Here is a 17,516-nt window from a genome sequence, read left to right on the forward strand (position 1 = left end):
TGCCCTTTAGTTTGACCAGCAGGTCTTGACTCATCCATGCTGGTCTCTTGCCTTCCTTTCCTGATTTCTTACACCTGGGGATCAAGAGCTCTTGTGCTCTATGGAAAGCACCGTTAAAGATCTGCCAGCTCTGTTCCACTCCCTTGTCCCTGAGGGCAGTTTCCCAGGGGGTCCTATTGACTAACTCCTTGAACAGCTGGAATTTTGTTTTCCTAAACTTAGGGAAAAATTAGGTACAAACTTACATGTTACATTACATGTACATTTATCCTGGTTTCGAACATTGTGCATGAGGTACAAACAAGTAGCTCTCACTTCTCTTTTTAAATACAGCTGACAGGAGAGGTGGTCCTGGTGAGCTCTCACTCTGTTTTATGTAGGGATCACTGTTGCAGGCAAATGTGGAGCTTGCTCTAGATCTCTACCGTATCTCTACATGTACAGAGCTTTGCTGTAGAGTACTAAAGTGATTACAACCTTAACGGTGCTTAAAAGAGTTAGATAAGAGGTTTTGTTGATTGTCCCATTGCACCTAGGTGACTAAATTTTGCTAAGTTTCACTCTAGTGATAGCATTGCACACAGCTCACTACACCTGATCTGGTTGAGCTCCCATTCCTGTTTGCAGAAAGAATTAAGCATTTCTAGGGTTTGATTCATCTGAGCTATTTTTGATATTAGTTTAAGATAGTGTGAATCACAGCATAGACTATCAGCACAGTGGTTATTTTCTCCGTTGATTAGAAAGAGAGCCTAGGCTGACTAGTAAGAGGTAGGTGTTTGCATTGTGAATCTCTACTTTTTGTCAGATGAATCTTCCTCCAAATCATTTTGTGTAGTGAAGGAGCCTAAATACCGGTTCCCATTATTAGAAATCACACCCTGTTTTTTTTCTGCTGGCCTTTCAGCTAGTTTCCTAAGGTATATACCCCTACTTTGTCACTCCCAATATTCTGATGGCTCCTCCTTAATAATAAGTGATTGTACTTTCTAAAACTTTCAAGCCAGAACTCATCTTGCCTTATTTTAGTCACGTAGTCAAAATGCCTGAAAGTTAAATGCCTGATTTGTTGATAGTTCAAACTCCCTGTAGAGAGTGTCTGGAGAGAAAGAGGCACTGTCTGAGAGACTGATGTCATAAGAGGGAGTTGTCATCAGCAAGTGTCGTCTTCTCCTTGAAAATACTTTAATCTTTACTTAGGTACTTCAGTACCTACTGTTAAGGAGGAGGAGCTCAGCCCCAGCTATAAGGACATTTACTAGATCCACAGCACTTCCTATTACTAAGGAACACGTACGCAAGTTTATATTATAACATTTGTATTACACTTACCTCCCAATTTAAGTTGCTCTGCATTCCGTCTGCTCAAAACAATAATCTCAGGGGAAACCAGGGGTCTAACTAAGGCTAATCTATGCACGTTTTTCCCCATGTCAGAGGAATATGCAGGTATCATGGCGAGAAACCATATAGGCGTCAACAATTGGTTTAAAGGAGGGCTTTGGGATGGTGTTCTAGGAAGAACTGTGGCAATTTTAAGATGAAGTCCCATCGTGCAAATCATAAAGAAAGACAACTTTGAGTCACTGTATTAAGAGATTCAGGGACTCAACTCTTCTCTAGTAATGTTTTGCAACTGGAGGCTAAGAAGTGCTTCTAAGAAGCAGGGTGTATGAACTTGGGCTCAATTTCATGGTAATACATTTACACGGTTGCAGGCCCGTTGCCTGACCTGGCTGTGTATGCAGACTCCTGGTCTTTGCAAATGCTAATGCAGATGCCCTATTTTGAAACATTCATCACAGTTCCAGGTATTATAAACTGAAAAGTAATCAGAGCACCATGGAGGAAGGGATCATTATTTAAATAACTTCATTTTTCAATATATGTGAGATATTTAGTAACTGGAACTAACAGAATATTTTTAAACTGATGGACAAAATTGTCCATTCATGCTAAAGGAGCAGAGGAGGAGAATGGCAGCAGTATGACTCACTGCGTGCAGTTCCTTTTCATGATTCTTATTCTCATTCTGCTTCTCTAAAGCATCATCATTTTTTTTCCTCCAAATGATCAGATACAGTGGCAGATATATAAAAACTTCTAGAACAGCTTGAGCTGTGAGATGAGATCTGATCCGTGTGGAGTTGTGGGAGTAACCAGGGATGCCTACTAAGTACGACTCATCTCAGCTTTTCCTTTCTTTCATGGAAAAGCCTGTTTTCACACAGGAATGTTTTCAGAAAGCACAGAAAAAACAGGGGGAAATGAGCTAATTTTCAGCTACATTTTTATGTAGCAACTTTGGATTTCATTATGAGCTGGATTTAGGTTTCACAGCTGCCAGAAAGCTTCATTCTCTCTGGTTTGTGATTGCTGTATTCTATTTTTAACCTCTGAATTACAAATTTTGAAACAATTATACAGACATCTGTTGCTAAGTTGTATATGTGCCTATGTGCACATATGTGAATACATGCCTGTGTACATATTACACGCATGATCTTATGGTGAAATCTTGGAAATCACAGATACTCAAAACCATGTTGTAATTTTGTACAACGGGATGGAAGGAAGACGATGTCCCAGTGTGAGCCATGCAAATGACAAATCACTGCACTGTTCTGGCTTTAGCAGAAGCAATGTTTACAAGTGTTGCTATGATTACAGTCTTCAGGAGAACAGCAGGCAGTGGTACAGATTCACAAACCCTTCCTCATTCTTGAGCAACGTCTTTCACTGGCACCTACTGTACAGAGATACATAGATCCAGCATGACTTCATTTCCCTAGAGAATTAATTTAATCCAGGAGTTAGCACATGTGCACAAGAGAAAGCAGGACTGCAAGCAATGTATTTGACATGATAATACATTTAGGACCAGATACTGGTCCTACTTATGCACCTGGAATAATGTACCAGGGCTGAACCCAAAGCCTGTTGAGGTCAATGGAAAAATTTCAGTCCTAAACTATATCCTGTGCATAACATGGTTTGGGTAATATAGGTAACAATGAAATATGGTGTTACTATAATGTGTAAAAAAAGCAGACTGGAAGATACAATATGAAAGTACATATACTGAATAAATATTTTTCTTTATCCCTAGGTGGTTGATCTGTTAGTATCCATGTGTCGGTCTGCATTAGAGTCACCTAGGAAAGTTGTCATTTTTGAGCCATATCCTTCTGTAGTTGATCCTAATGATCCTCAGATGCTGGCCTTTAACCCCAGGGTAAGTAGTTACCTTTCATTATGTCGTAGCTTGGTTTTAGTCATGCATGAGATTTCAAAACAAAGCCTTCTTCTGGAGGAGTCTCCTTTACTGTAAGAGATACAGGTCCAGAATATATCACAAGCTTGTGACTGTTTTCAGAACTTTGTAGCTTTTTTAATTGTCTCTGAGAAGGTATCTGAGTATAAACTACAAGTTGCATGCAAAGCTATGTTGAAGCCAAAAAATTCTTTTAGGGTACAAATTCTAGATGCAAAATTTTATATTCTTAGTGTCTTTCTCTCAGTGTACACATTGGACACAAAGAGAAAGATGGCCTTTGGGAGGTGTAGACCATGTAAACCGGGGGATTTATAGTCCATCTTTTTATTCTTAAAGTAGTTATTATTGTCATCTCATTTTCTCTTTGCAAACAATTAAGTCCTTAAATGTAATTTTATCAAATATTGACATAATAGTCGAGTTTTGTACAAGCATCAGTTTTGAAGTAAAGAATTGTGTTTGCACTACTTGCTCCTCAGGCTGCAAATACTGCCTCTCAGGGAAGCTCTCGAGAAGCCATGAACTATTACATCTCACTTGAGCCATCCCCAAGGGCATATATGAGAACTTTGGATGTCCTGCATTGGGATGCATTTAACTTTTTCTGAACAAAGGCCAGTTAGCAGTGGTTCTTCCTCAGGAAGGGGCGAGCATGTTCTGTAGCATGTGGGAAGAAAGACTTGGCAGGAGGTGCTTGGAAGGGGTCTGATGAGGAGACAGCTAGTCTGGTGGCTGGGCAAGGCAGGAGTTTGAAGCAGACGAGGGAATATGAAAGAGCGTCACACCAGAGAGGAATGGAGAGAGCCCCTGGGCTGGCAGGGCCCACACCGCGTCCTCCCACCTTCTTGCCAGCATGGGCAAGGTGAAAGCCCATGGGCAGAAGTTGGCAAGACCCAAAGATGGGGAACAGTGAAGCTCCTGAAGGTGACGTGACATATGGAGCTGGTGAAGCATGGACTGTTAAGCTCATCCACTCAGAAAAGGTGGAGCCGTCTGGTAGTGGTTCCCAAGCAGAAGGTAGGCAAGGATCAGGGTGAGGCAGAGGGACAACTGAAGGACCTCTGTTGTTTTATAGAACTGTTAGCAAAGTAAATACATCTGTTTATGTAGCATTTTATTTAAAATTTATTTGGTCACTGCATTATTCAGCTTAATAGCATGTTGTCCAAATAACTGTCAGAACCTGTGTTTGGTTACAAATATTTCTTTAAAAAGTGAGCTAATTTTTTGAGTGTGTTGGAGATTCCAGTGAAATTCAAAGAAAAACCATCATGATAGTATTTTTTCGGGGAATTTTCCTGGACTATGAATGCGTCTATGTGTGAGGTGGAAGGAAGCTACTGGTTAGAAATGTTTGAAAGGATTGGTTTGCTGAACATTCGTCCTAGCTTTGGTTTTATACACACTCAATTCAGGTTTTTGTAGAGCCAAAGACTAATACTCTTTTAATTTATTTGCTTATTTCATGCTACATCAGAAGAAGAATTATGACCGAGTCATGAAAGCGTTGGACAGTATCACTTCTATTAGAGAGATGACACAGGTGAGTTTAAAAATCTTTACCTAACTTAATTGCTATTTCTAGAACTAGGAAGGTGTTTATATTGCTTGCCTGTGATGGGTAGGGAAGTCAATAGTATCATCTCTTTCCTATAGAGCTATAATAAGATTAAAATGTATGTTAAAAATAACAAACCTGGAGTATCCCTAATGGCAGTCAAATAAAAGTGATGAAGTAGAACTCAGATGTTTTGAAGTTTAAATAAGAGATAATAACAGCAGAATGGGACTTTGTAATGAGATAATCACCAACTGCTGCATTTCTGGAAATATCAAAGCCAAACTGGGTCTTTTATTTCCAAAGCAAAAGAAATTGATTTTGTGAGTGTTCTGAATGATAGCTTTATTTCTATTATAGCAAACCACTTGATCAGCTCTAAGTATGGTTGGGGACTTGAAGGCTGGGTTTCTTGGGATTACTACCATATGATTTCTCAATATTCACAGTGGGACAGAATCTGATAGCCATACTTATGTTTATTGTTACACCTCCTTTCCCAAACAGCCTAGCTGATTATAACTCAAATCTCTCCCATGTACATTGCTTTTCCAACTGCTATATAAATGTAACCTCACAACAGTTTATAAATCTTGCTCTATATGTATTCATAAAGTACTTTGGATTTCTGGAATGAATAATGAGGTGTGTAGAGAGGAGCAAAATAAATTGAAAATTAAAATTCACATATTTTTGTTACTTAATGTAACATCTTGTAAAAATTAAAAAAATCAGGTATTTCTGTTACCTTATAGAATGTCTTTTAAAAAGAAAAATAACCATTTTGCTTTTTTTTAATGTTAAAATAATTCTTGGACTGAAGAGTTTTAAAAGGATGCTTTGCACTGTGATTGAAATCAAGAAAGGTTTTCAAAGGGATTATAAGCTGATACAGTGTTTTACTTTACCAGTTTATACCATGAAACAGTTAAAAAAAATGGAATGGATTATCTTGGGGTATTTTGAGAGTCTTAATTTTTTCAAGTTCCAGTCCAATTTCTTAATCCAAGAGCCAAACATAAATAGACGTCTTCTGCTGTTCTCCCTGAGATCACCAATGTTTGCTATAATAGACTCATTTTGATGCTAATTATATGCTTATTATTTTACTCCAGGGAAAATAATTGCTATATTAATTCTTGTTGTTGTCAAAACATATTTATAACTCTACAACGCTATGTCAGTAAAACTATGATTTAAGCCTAATAATGAGTCCCATGTATTTGTTTTAATAAATGAAATCATGGGCAATATAACAAAAAATTTAACCTTATGATTTCAACTAGAAATAAAGAACATAATTACTCTTTTCTAGGCACCTTACTTGGAAATAAAGAAGCAGATGGATAAACAAGACCCACTTGCACATCCTCTTCTACAATGGTATGAAATTGACTCACATGAGATGATAATTATTAAAGTACCAAGTTTAATGACTAATCACTTCACCAGTGTAATTTGGTATAAGCAAACCCTAAGAATTAACATCAGGGTTGACATTTGCAACTGCAGGTTTCTGGACTGTTTCTGACCTCATCTGGGTCCTCTGAAAACAGTGGAAAGACTCCAGCTTATTTGTACAGCCTCTGATCTCATTTTCTAGTCAAGATTTGGTCTATTTCCAATCTGATAGGTTCAAAGGCCTGGAGCTGGGTGCTTTGTGGTGTCCATTCATAACACATTTTTAAGAAAAGTCCTGTTTGGTTACCATGTCTAATACATCTAACTGTTTCTTATTTTAGGGTTATTTCTAGTAATAGATCACATATTGTGAAGCTACCGGTAAATAGGGTAAGTGTCAGTGGGTTCTTTATTATTTTCTCATTTCTCATGGTTTGTATTAGTATTTTAGGTGAGAGTCTCCTAGCCAAACATAGATGTCTACATGCAAAGTAATCACATGGACTCCATTAATAGACAAAGGAGAGAAATAGGCAGTTTCAGGTCATAACTCATGGCATCATGCTGTCAATATCTAAAATAGGTCAAAGGAATAACGCTCAGAAAAATCCTAGTTGAGTAGCTCAGATACAAGTGTCTACTTTGTAGTCATCTGAGATTGGGTGAGAATAACTTCACTACTTGTTTTGTTACCATATAGAACATTAGATACAGAATTGTGCAGAAAGCAGTGCACACAAACATGATGTACCAGGAGATCCACATATAAGTACGCCTTAAAAAAGTATAGCTCTTGAATTTTAGAGGAATGGTGCTGAGGTTCATTTCTGAGTATGTGTGCCTCTGATCCTCTGATTAAGGGCATAGTAATCTGCAGCCTTTCAAATCTGAACCTTAATTCAAAGCCAGCTCTGATCAGAATACCATGATGAAATTGTTCAATTTAATTACTTTACTAGAGCCATATTAGGCTGAAATCTGTTTCAGAAACTTCCATATGTTTTATAAACTGAAAGACATTTTTACTGTTTGATTTCAGATAAAAACTATAGTAATGAGACCAATTTCAACTTAGTTCATGTAGTTATTTAGATGCAGTCATGTATTGTGTGAAACAGCATGGTATCTTAAGAACTATCATTATGAAAATACAATGCTTTTGTGTTAATCAACTTCTTTTCACTTGTGCACTGTTATATTTTACAGCAACTAAAGTTTATGCACACTCCCCACCAGTTCCTACTTCTCAGCAGTCCACCAGCCAAAGAATCCAATTTCCGAGCTGCTAAAAATCTCTACGGAAGTACCTTTGCATTTCAGTAAGTACATATATTCATATTAATTAAAGGTTATCAAAATGCCATGCTATTTTTTTGTTCTTGCCATGAGGTTTACAGCTGTGAATTTATTGTTTTAAAGGATTACTGATTTCATTTTGCATTTTACACTGTGGATTTTAACGCTTTCTTTGTCATTTTTTCAGTGGCTCACACATTGAAAATTGGCATTCCATCCTGAGGAACGGCTTAGTTGTTGCTTCTAATACGAGGCTGCAGGTAAATAGTAGACTAAATAGATTTTAGCTAACCTGTGCATGCTTGTTTACATACTAGCTTAGGCAAGTTTTCAGGGGGTGTGGTTCTGGTAGTCATATAGGTGGAAAAAAGGGATGATTTCAAATACCCTCTTGTTTCCTGGAAAAGGTACTTTTCTGATGCAATTAAAATGAAATAATGTGTCTGCTAAAATGGCTAGAAATCCCATTGCTGGAATCAGTGTTTCAATTTTACATTGCAGAGCAGCACCTCCAGGAGGCTTAGCTCAGTACTGCTTAAAAGCAGTCTTGGGATTAAAATTTAGAGCTACATAAATTATCTCCATGTTACAGGATCCAAGACCATACTAGATTTACAGGAACTGAGTTTACGGCATCTTCTCTTCTCCTCTGGTTTCCTTGGGAATGGAAATACGAGTGTACTAGCCAGGAGGAAGCTATTGCAAACTTCAGTTAGTTTTCTCAGATGAATCACCAGGAGACCACTATTGCAGAACAAAGTAGGCAGTACCAGAGGGACTGGGGAGCTGTAACTCAGAATGTTTTAGCATCATGGTTTTGACAGCTCTTCCCCAGAGCTGAGTCCATGATACCTTGGAGGAGGATCCCAGGGTGCTAACTAAGGATCGGGATACAGAAGACATTGAAAAAAAGGAAATGGAAATCTCTGCTGTTCCTCTTAGTGGTTTGGGTGTTTTTATTAGTGTCTTTGGAAGATAATTCCCCAAGAAAGCAGGATTTACACACCAAAATTCACCAAAGTAAACCCCTTTGTTTATGCTTATTTTTGTGTTGAGGGTTGAGATACTGGGAATAGGAGGAAGCAGTAAAGCCCTATTTTATACAAGTCACCATTTTTAGATCTGTCACACACCTAAGGCATATCCTGAGCCCAGTTCATCCTATTTACACCAGTACCAACCAGTCAGGAAAAAGATCCACTCACCAGGGATCCTATACAACATTGTAGGATCTGGAGGAATGAAGGCATGTTTGCACATTCTTAGGAGAGCTCAGGCATATTGCAAAGACAATGTAAATATCATTGGGTCAGAGGAAAGAAATAAGGGTGAGCATGACTGTGAAGCCCAGTGGTTATAACATCTACCTAGGTAGGAGATACTCTGGGTTCTCATTTGTGCTCCAACAATTACTTGATGTGTTTTCTTTAAAAGCTTTTCCACACAAAGCAGTCCCTGGTGGAGAAGTGAAACCCGTATTTCCCCCTTTCTAGACAAGAAAATTACTGCAGGGCCAATAAAAAATGCTCACTTTTGTTGCTTAGCCCAAGCTTCGTGACATGGAACAGTGATGTTGGTGAAGAAGAGTCTTCCCTTTCCTCTATTCTTTTCAGACAGCTGGTAGCTTTGTGGCTAAAGCACAGTCCTGCAGTGATGGAATATGCATGTCTGAATTGGCTCAGGCAAAAAGCTTGATTGAACCCATTCCTCCAGTACTCAGGCTGACCTAGTGACTAAATTTTTCTATAGCATATGACCAGTGTCATCACCATCTCTTCATTTCTTACCTTAAAGAAAACAAAAGCAGCTGTTGCTGCTGTTGATTCACAGAGGCTGGCTTCAGCTGTGCTTCCTGCCAAGGTTTTGATGTGAGACACATGCTGAGCTTCCTCAGCCTTAACAAGGCTGAGGTGTATTTGGACATGTACAGAAGCACCCTCTGTAGGCATCCTCCATGATAATGTTAGATTTAAAAACAGAAAATGCAATTTTATATATAAATCTGATGTAAAATTATGTTTGGGCATTTGGACATGGTTTCCAGAATATACAGTATTTTAGTTATATATTTGCAAGCATGATTTTTTTTTAAAGAGTTCTTTGAACACTATTTATTACCAGGCAATATATTAGTGCAGTGGGGCAGATGCTTACCTACATTACAACCTGTTCCTATCATTATTATTTTGTCCAGATAACCAAATTAATGTTAAACAACCACTGCGCTCTTTTTCAGCTCCATGGTGCAATGTTTGGAAGTGGAATCTACCTTAGTCCATTGTCAAGCATATCATTTGGTTACTCAGGTGATATTTATAAATCACTCTAAAGTTGGAGAAATATTGGGGGGTATCTCAGTCTACTGCTTTTCTTACCAGCTTCACTGTTTACAACACTGTATTAGATTTTATCTTTGTTGACCAAGATTTAATTTATTCAAAAAATAGAAAATCTAAATTCCCTTATTAAATACCTGTCCTCATTTTCCAAGGTGCTCAGTATCTTGAAACTGTGCTTGCAGTAAATAGTAGCTAATACTGGATGCTGTGTGTAATGTAGCAGGTCTTGATTATGCAGTGGAAATCCAACTTTGTGATTTTTTCTCAGTATCTGCCTAAGTCCTTCTAACATTATCTATGGATTCATGGGCTTTTATGACCTGATCTGACAAAACAAATATTCGTGAATAGACATGTTCAGCTGTGTATATTTAAGAGTATTCCCCAGTATCGCCATGTCAGGATTACACAGGAAGTATAGGACATGTTTGTTAGTATAGGATTACACAGAAAGTATAGGACATATGTTTGTTTTAGCATGAGAAGGGGAGGGAACATAATTTGTCCCAATAATAAATCCAAAAGTAAGTCATGCAGAGTTTTCCATATAAGAATTAAATCATAAGTGGAAGCATAATAGAAACAAGGTACACCAATGTGTATATTAAGAAACGTAAGAGATTTTAAAATATGGTGACTTTTTCCTTTAGGTATGTTGTATTTACCATTTCCTCACATATGAAAGTGCTGGTATAGTTGAATGTGTGTTTATGTGCATGTAGACAATTCTGAGAGTTTTATTTATGCTTTCTGATTTTCAGTATTTTTAGGTAATGTCACAATTCATTTTAAGAGCTCAGCGTTTTTTACTACTATTTATTGAATTTCAATATCAATAATCTCTAAATGCACTTTTAGCTTTCAGAGATTACATGAGTATGGAAGCTTTTTAGGACTCACGAAAAGTGCAGGTTGCAGTATCATTATCTAACAAAATGCCCTTCTTTTTGGACAACACTGCTTTGTCAGCTTCAATGTGTTTTTTCTCATCACTCTACCTTTCTTGGTCCCTTCCATCCAGTCTCCTCCAGAAAGGAGGCCTGTGTTCCTATGAAGTATGTAATACTTGATGCCAATAAAAACCATGGAGGAGTCCTACACTCCCCATTCCTTCAAAGAGTTAAACTTCTCCATAGTTCAGTCTGTGTTTGCAAACTGCCAAGAAATACGGGATACTGGAAAGGCGAGGAAGCCTGTAGTAGCATATGATACAGGAATTCTATATAAACCAACATGAGGAATATGAAAGAGATCTAAGGCACAAATGTAGGTGTTTAGATTTCTGAGATGGAAATTGGATCCAATGTGGCTGACAAACAATTTAATACTTTTATGTGTAGGTAAATTAATTAAACCAAGGTAGACTTTAAAACTTTAAATAAATTAACTGCTCCTAAAATTAATTAGACTTCTAATAAGTCTAAATAAACTGTTAAAGATTAGTATCTAACGTTCTTTCTCTCGTGATTTTACTATCCCACCCACAGTAAATCAGACAGTGTTCCCTCAGCCTGAATAGGGTCAGTTAGACTCAAGACATGCTGACATGCAACTCTGTTAAGCAGCTACCTAAGAGCATACCTGAGCTGCATTCAGTGGAATTTAAGCTCATGTTTGTCTGCTTTTGCACCTACTTAGTGCTAACTTGACTTTCCTAAAGTCTTTGCAATACATGCAGATGTACTGGTAATTTGCAGGATTAAATTGAGTTATTCTATGACAAAGTTCATTAGCTTTTTGGATGCCATGCAGAGGACTGTGATTCCCACTGTGCTGCCTATTTCATTCTCCATACTTAATTTCGCTTATTATGGTATTTATATGCCAGGGTATCTTATATGATTTTAATATTCCTAGGGATGAACAAGAAGCAGCAGAAGGTGTCAGCTAAAGATGAACCAGCTTCAGGCAGTAAGGGCAGTAATACATCACAGGTACAGTACATCAACAATCTCTGGAAGATTTATGGTTTTATGCTTGGGACCTTGATAGCTGAAAAGGAAGTAATATTCCCTTTGTGAAAGCTAACAGTTTTATTTTGTTGAACAAAATCAACAACTTCAGAGACTGCAAACGTCAAATACAGCCCAACTGCTTTTAGTAACAATTTACAGAGTATCCTGCAGGTCTTGTGCCCTTCTTTTCCAAGCAGAAGAATTTAGGAAGAGAATGAAAATTAAATACAGGTTGCATTATGACCCTTAGCAAGCCCTTGCTTTCTGAGTTCTAGACTTGCAGAAGAATGATGCAAAAGGAATTGAGAGTGGTTACTGAAAATGAATAGCATTTCATTTATAGCAAGCCAGTTTTTCTTTTTCATGGTTTTTACATATTAAACCATTACAATTCTGCTTTATCTAAAGCAAACTCACAGCATTTATGTGTAGGGCTAAATTTTGAGAAAGAAATCTTACATCTGTCTCCATAGTTAACACATAGAAACTACAGAATAATCTGGCTTTGGAGAGAGATTGGTATGTAACAGCGGAAGCCCTCAGAAATGGGAAGGCCGGTAAAATATCGGGGTAGCGGCCAATGAATCGGTGATCAAATTCACCTTTTTTTTTTCTGCTATCAATTTGTTTATCAGTAACACTCTGATATGTCTAATAGTATTATTAATTCTGTAATAATTAGGAACTGTTCTTTCTGTATAAAGGAGTTCAAATTCCTCCTACAATAATCCAAACAAATAATATAAATGTTTTTAGAAATTCTGTCACATTTAGAAATAAAATAGAAATGTTTTAGAAAGACTGCCTCTATCTTTGTTCATTAATAAACCACTGAAAATAGCAGCCCTCTCCTTTGTTACTTTTTCACTCAGTTTGTCTTAATGCACTAATTAAGTTTTCTCATGTTTTTACGTCTCAGTCACAGAAGAAAGGACAACAGTCACAATTTTTGCAAAGCCGTAACTTAAAATGCATAGCCTTATGTGAAGGTAAGCTGAAAGCCCTGGAAAAATTGTTTTAGTCATGGACACAGTGTTACTGGATGCAAATCAGTGAGACCTTTAGTTCCAGTATTGGTTGGTTTTAGGTAAGACATTACTGGTAGGCGTACAAGTACTTGCTTATATAGCTGACCTTTATATTTCAGTTCAGAATGTTTCACTCTTCGAACAAAACCTGTAACACATGCTGAATTTTCATGAAATAATCATATGCACGTAGCGACTGATCATCTGGTCTGTCTTTCAAACGTAGCCATATTCCTAAGCCATCAAGATAACCCAAGTTGTGGCCTTTATTTGAAACACTGACTTTTTGCAAGCTCTTGACAAATGCATTAAACACCTAAAAGTCAGAAAAAACAGCTTTCCTATTGAATTTCCAAATAATTTTCACTGTTCAGGCAAATGGTAACCAGTCCTTTCACTCTGACTGCTTCAGAAATTTTGTGAAGTTAAAATCCAGTGCATATGAGTACAGTCATTCTTGAAAGACTTGGCTATTCTTTTAATAACTAGTGAAACCTCAGCAGGTTTTGAGAACTAAGAATTATGAAATTTGAATAAGAATTGTACCAGTAATTGGTCATTAGTCTCATTGGCCAAACAAAAAGAAATTATATTAAACTCAGTTTGCCCTTCATTTGGAGCATTTGTTTATTTATAAAAGTAAAAATTAAGACAGACAATGGAAAAGATGCTATTTCAAAATGCTATTTTTTTAATATATTTTTGAGAATGTTCAAATGAAATATTTAATATGATTAAGGAGATGTTTGTCAACATGAAAAGGCAATTTGATCTGGACAGAAAAATACATAAGCTTAGTTCTAAAACTTTAAGCAGAAGATTTGAAATGAATCTAGGGTTTACTAGAATTTACTTGGCCTTTAATGCCTGAAGTTTCTAACTAAAAATTTCATCTTTCACAAGGACTTTTTCATGCACATTGTTCTTTCCTCACACTTATTAATGGATCATTGATTTTATAAGAGTGAATTTTAAATATTTGGTAATATATATTTTACATTATTCATATTCACTTCATTTTTCTGTGAAAAGAAGTGTTTAGGGGAGGTGGTTAATAGAGATTTTAAATAAAATTAATCACGAGAGGTAAATGTTTGTTAAAAACTACAAGTCATGGAAGAAATGGTATAAAAATTGAATATGCATTTATTCATGGTAGTGTTAGAATAGAATAGAATAGACTCTTTCAGTTGGAAGGGACCTACAACGATCATCTAGTCCAACTGCCTGACCAGTTCAGGGCTGACCAAAGTTTAAAGCATGTTTTTAAGGGCATTGTCCAAATGCCTCTTAAATACTGACAGGCTTGGGGCATCAGCCACCTCGCTAGGAAGCCTGTTCCAATGTTTGACCACCCTCTTGGTAAAGAAATGCTTCCAAATGTCCAGTCTAAACCACCCCTGGAGCGCACACTTCACGCGTGTCCTATCACTGGATCCCAGGGAGAAGAGCTCAGCACCTCCCTCTCCACGTCCCCTCCTCAGGAAGCTGTAGAGAGCAATGAGGTCGCCCCTCAGCCTCCTTTTTTTGCAAACTAGACAAGCCCGAAGTCCTCAGCCGCCCCTCACAGGACATGCCTTCCCGCCCTTTCACCAGCTTTGTTGCCCTCCTCTGGACGCATCCAAGGACCTTCACATCCTTCTTAAATTGTGGGGCCCAGAACTGCACACAGTATTCAAGGTGAGGCCGCACCAACGCTGAATACAGTGGGATGATCACCTCTTTTGACCGGCTGGTTATGCACCAGTGTTTGATGCACCCCAGGATGCGGTTTGCCCTCTTGGCTGCCAGGGCACACTGCTGACTCCTGTGGAGCCTGCTGTCGACCAGTGCCCCCGGATCCCTTTCTGCAGGGCTGCTCTCCAGCCACTCCTCTCCTAATTTATGCTTGTGCCTGGCATTACTCCGTCCTAGGTGCAGAATCCGGCATTTGGACTTGTTAAATTTCATGCCATTGATGATTGCCCAATGCTCGAATCTACCTAGATCCCTCTGCAAGGCCTCCTGTGCCTCAAGAGAGTCAATAGCACCTCCCGGTTTGGTATTATCAGCAGACTTGCTAATGGTGCATTCAACTCCTGCATCCAGATCGTTGATAAATTTATTGAACAGAACTGGCCCTAGAATTGAGCCCTGAGGAACACCGCTGGTGACTGGTCACCAGCCAGATGTAGCCCCGTTCACTACAACCCTTTGAGCTCTGCCCTTCAGCCAGTTCTTCACCCAGCACACGGTGAACCTGCTCATCCCACAGTTGGACAAGTTGTCCAGCAGGATGCTGTTTAAATGCATTTCTAGAAATCTTTTCAAATGCAGATTGATGGTATAGCTTCTACCTACCAATAAAAAGGTTTCTTTCCTGTGTTGTCCTCGTTCTGCTGGTAAACAACCTATCGTCACATACATTGCTGTTTTCTAAACATTGAGCAAGTTTTGGCAAGCTTCGTGATCCCCTTGAGTCATAATTGCTATGCTTAATTTTTAAAAATATTTGGTAGTATTGCAGATCCCAAATTTGTCATATCTCAGTTTCAGGCTTTGTCTTTAACATCTTATTTTTGGCTCAGCCATCATCAAACACAAAATATCTCCAAAGGCTGATTAGTTGACTCAGGTCCTCCTTAACAGCCCTATGGCCGCTTAAAATCAGTTTTTAATAAATATACTTTTTCATTTTTCATTCCCATTAACAGCTTGCTCCCATACATCAAGCATCTGTGTTTTCTGGAAAATATAACATTTTGGAAACAAGAATCAAGTTCATCTCCCTGTTTGTACTAGCAGCCAACTCAGAGTCTACACCACACCACAGATGTGCAGTGGAAAACTACACATTCCCAGAAGGCTATTTAAAGTGTATAAAAAGGCAAATCTTTCAAAGCAATATTTTCCAGGCATGTTTTCATCACTATAAAATTTATTCTTTCCCTGGTAGTGATAACCTCATCCGATCTGCACAAACATGGAGAGATATGGGTAGTTCCCAATACGGATCACGTGTGTACAAGATTTTTCTTTGTGTGAGTACAAAGCTTCTTTTAACATTCAACTTCTGTTCGTCCTAGACCTTTTTCCCCATGTTCCCTCCAATATTTGTAATTGAAGCAGATAAAAGACGTTTCTTCTTAATTCTTTTCAGTATCACTTCATTTTTTATCTTTCTCTGTACTTACTTTTGTTAGGAAATGTATGGATAAGCTAGTGACAAAGGTTTAGTAGATGTTTTGTTACAGGATAAACGAATGGAGAGTTACTGATTTTTCCCACTCTGTAGCATTACCTCATGTTACCGTAAGTCTATCCATGTATCGTAAAACATCATTTGTATTTGGCTGTATGTTTTAAAGCTGAGGAAATCATTAAAGGCTTCCTGTCCATGATGTGAGCATTTCCCCTCTCACCTATGACTTGTCCGCTTTGGGTCCTAGTGGCTTATTCAGCCTCAGGGTTTCAATGACAATGACAATGACAGCCTTACCATCCTTCACTCTCTAGAGTTTAGGAACTGCATACAATGGTGAAGTGCAACAGAGCATTTTAATAGAAGCATGTTAACATAATGGAATAAGCACTCTTGATTATTGAACGAAACAGTTTTAGGTGTTTTTAGGTAGATTAATAAAACACTAATTTGATTTTATTTTCTGTACTTTTTTTTTAGTTATGAAGATGGTCAAGTGGGTGATACAAGTATAAATACACAGGAACCAAGCATTCATAAAGAGATTCTTCGAGTCATTGGCAATCAAACTGCTACTGGTTAAAAGGACCACTCTTATTTAATTGATGTGATTTGGAAGCCTTCCTCAGTCTCAAAGCTGGATTTTGAACTGAAGAAGATGCAAAAAACTAATTTATTATTGTTATTCTAAGCAAATTAACCCTTTGAATACTTACTGTTTTCTTACTTAGTATTTCTTATCTCATCAAAATACCTGAGATGGTATGAATTAGCAACTGTAGGGGTGCAAAGTCTATTAATATACTACAACTAATAATAATTAAACAGGCATTTGGGTTGCTCACAATAAACAGACTTTAAAAAGGAGTTTTGTGCTGATATTTTTATATTAAACTTCAATTTGAGGTTTTAGTACTGTATACTGGTATTTTAAATTTAGAATGACTGAATTATAAGCAAGAGAGAAGATTTTATAGCGGAGCACCTGTATTATGCAGGATACTTTGCAATAAGTAAAATATTCTCGTATTTAAACACAATAAAAGGTTGTCTGGAACATGTCAAATTAAAGAGATTGGTTACCTGCAGCTATCTTTGATTCATTTTATTTTACACAAATGCAGCTAGGATTTAGAGTCAAAGGTTAAAACAACAATACATTTTGTATTTAATGAGTGAAACAAAGCAAAAAGTAATGAATGTGATGATGTATGTTTAGTTTTCTTTATCTTCTCTGGAAACACTGTCTTATCCATTAAGCAGCTCAGTTGCATTTTTTAATCATACAAGCCTAGCAAACATCTGGAAATCCTGAAACTTCCTTTTTACAAATTTGGCTTTTATATACTAGATTTTACAGTTTCTTTAGATTAACAAGGTTCTTTAATGTTTTCATCTTAACTTTAGTGAAACTGCTCTGTGGTTAAATTTAGCCACATATTTAGAAATACGTGCTGAACTAAGGCTTTTACATGATTGAG

General features: G+C 37.5%; 1 protein-coding gene across 1 annotated transcript in view; it reads left to right on the forward strand.

The window, feature by feature from the left end:
* PARP8 (poly(ADP-ribose) polymerase family member 8) overlaps positions 1-17,123 on the forward strand; it is a 126,404-nt gene extending 109,281 nt beyond the window's left edge. The window contains exons 16-26 of the mRNA XM_076362631.1: positions 3,110-3,235; positions 4,755-4,820; positions 6,151-6,218; positions 6,578-6,626; positions 7,443-7,555; positions 7,720-7,792; positions 9,769-9,838; positions 11,729-11,805; positions 12,746-12,815; positions 15,790-15,874; positions 16,516-17,123. Of these exons, the coding sequence (XP_076218746.1) occupies positions 3,110-3,235; positions 4,755-4,820; positions 6,151-6,218; positions 6,578-6,626; positions 7,443-7,555; positions 7,720-7,792; positions 9,769-9,838; positions 11,729-11,805; positions 12,746-12,815; positions 15,790-15,874; positions 16,516-16,618 (900 nt within the window). The 3' untranslated portion in view covers positions 16,619-17,123. The remainder of the gene's footprint in view (positions 1-3,109; positions 3,236-4,754; positions 4,821-6,150; positions 6,219-6,577; positions 6,627-7,442; positions 7,556-7,719; positions 7,793-9,768; positions 9,839-11,728; positions 11,806-12,745; positions 12,816-15,789; positions 15,875-16,515) is intronic.
* The last annotated feature ends 393 nt before the right edge of the window (positions 17,124-17,516 follow it).

Source organism: Aptenodytes patagonicus, chromosome Z (assembly GCF_965638725.1).
Source record: "Aptenodytes patagonicus chromosome Z, bAptPat1.pri.cur, whole genome shotgun sequence".
NCBI classification, from domain to species: Eukaryota; Metazoa; Chordata; class Aves; order Sphenisciformes; family Spheniscidae; genus Aptenodytes; species Aptenodytes patagonicus.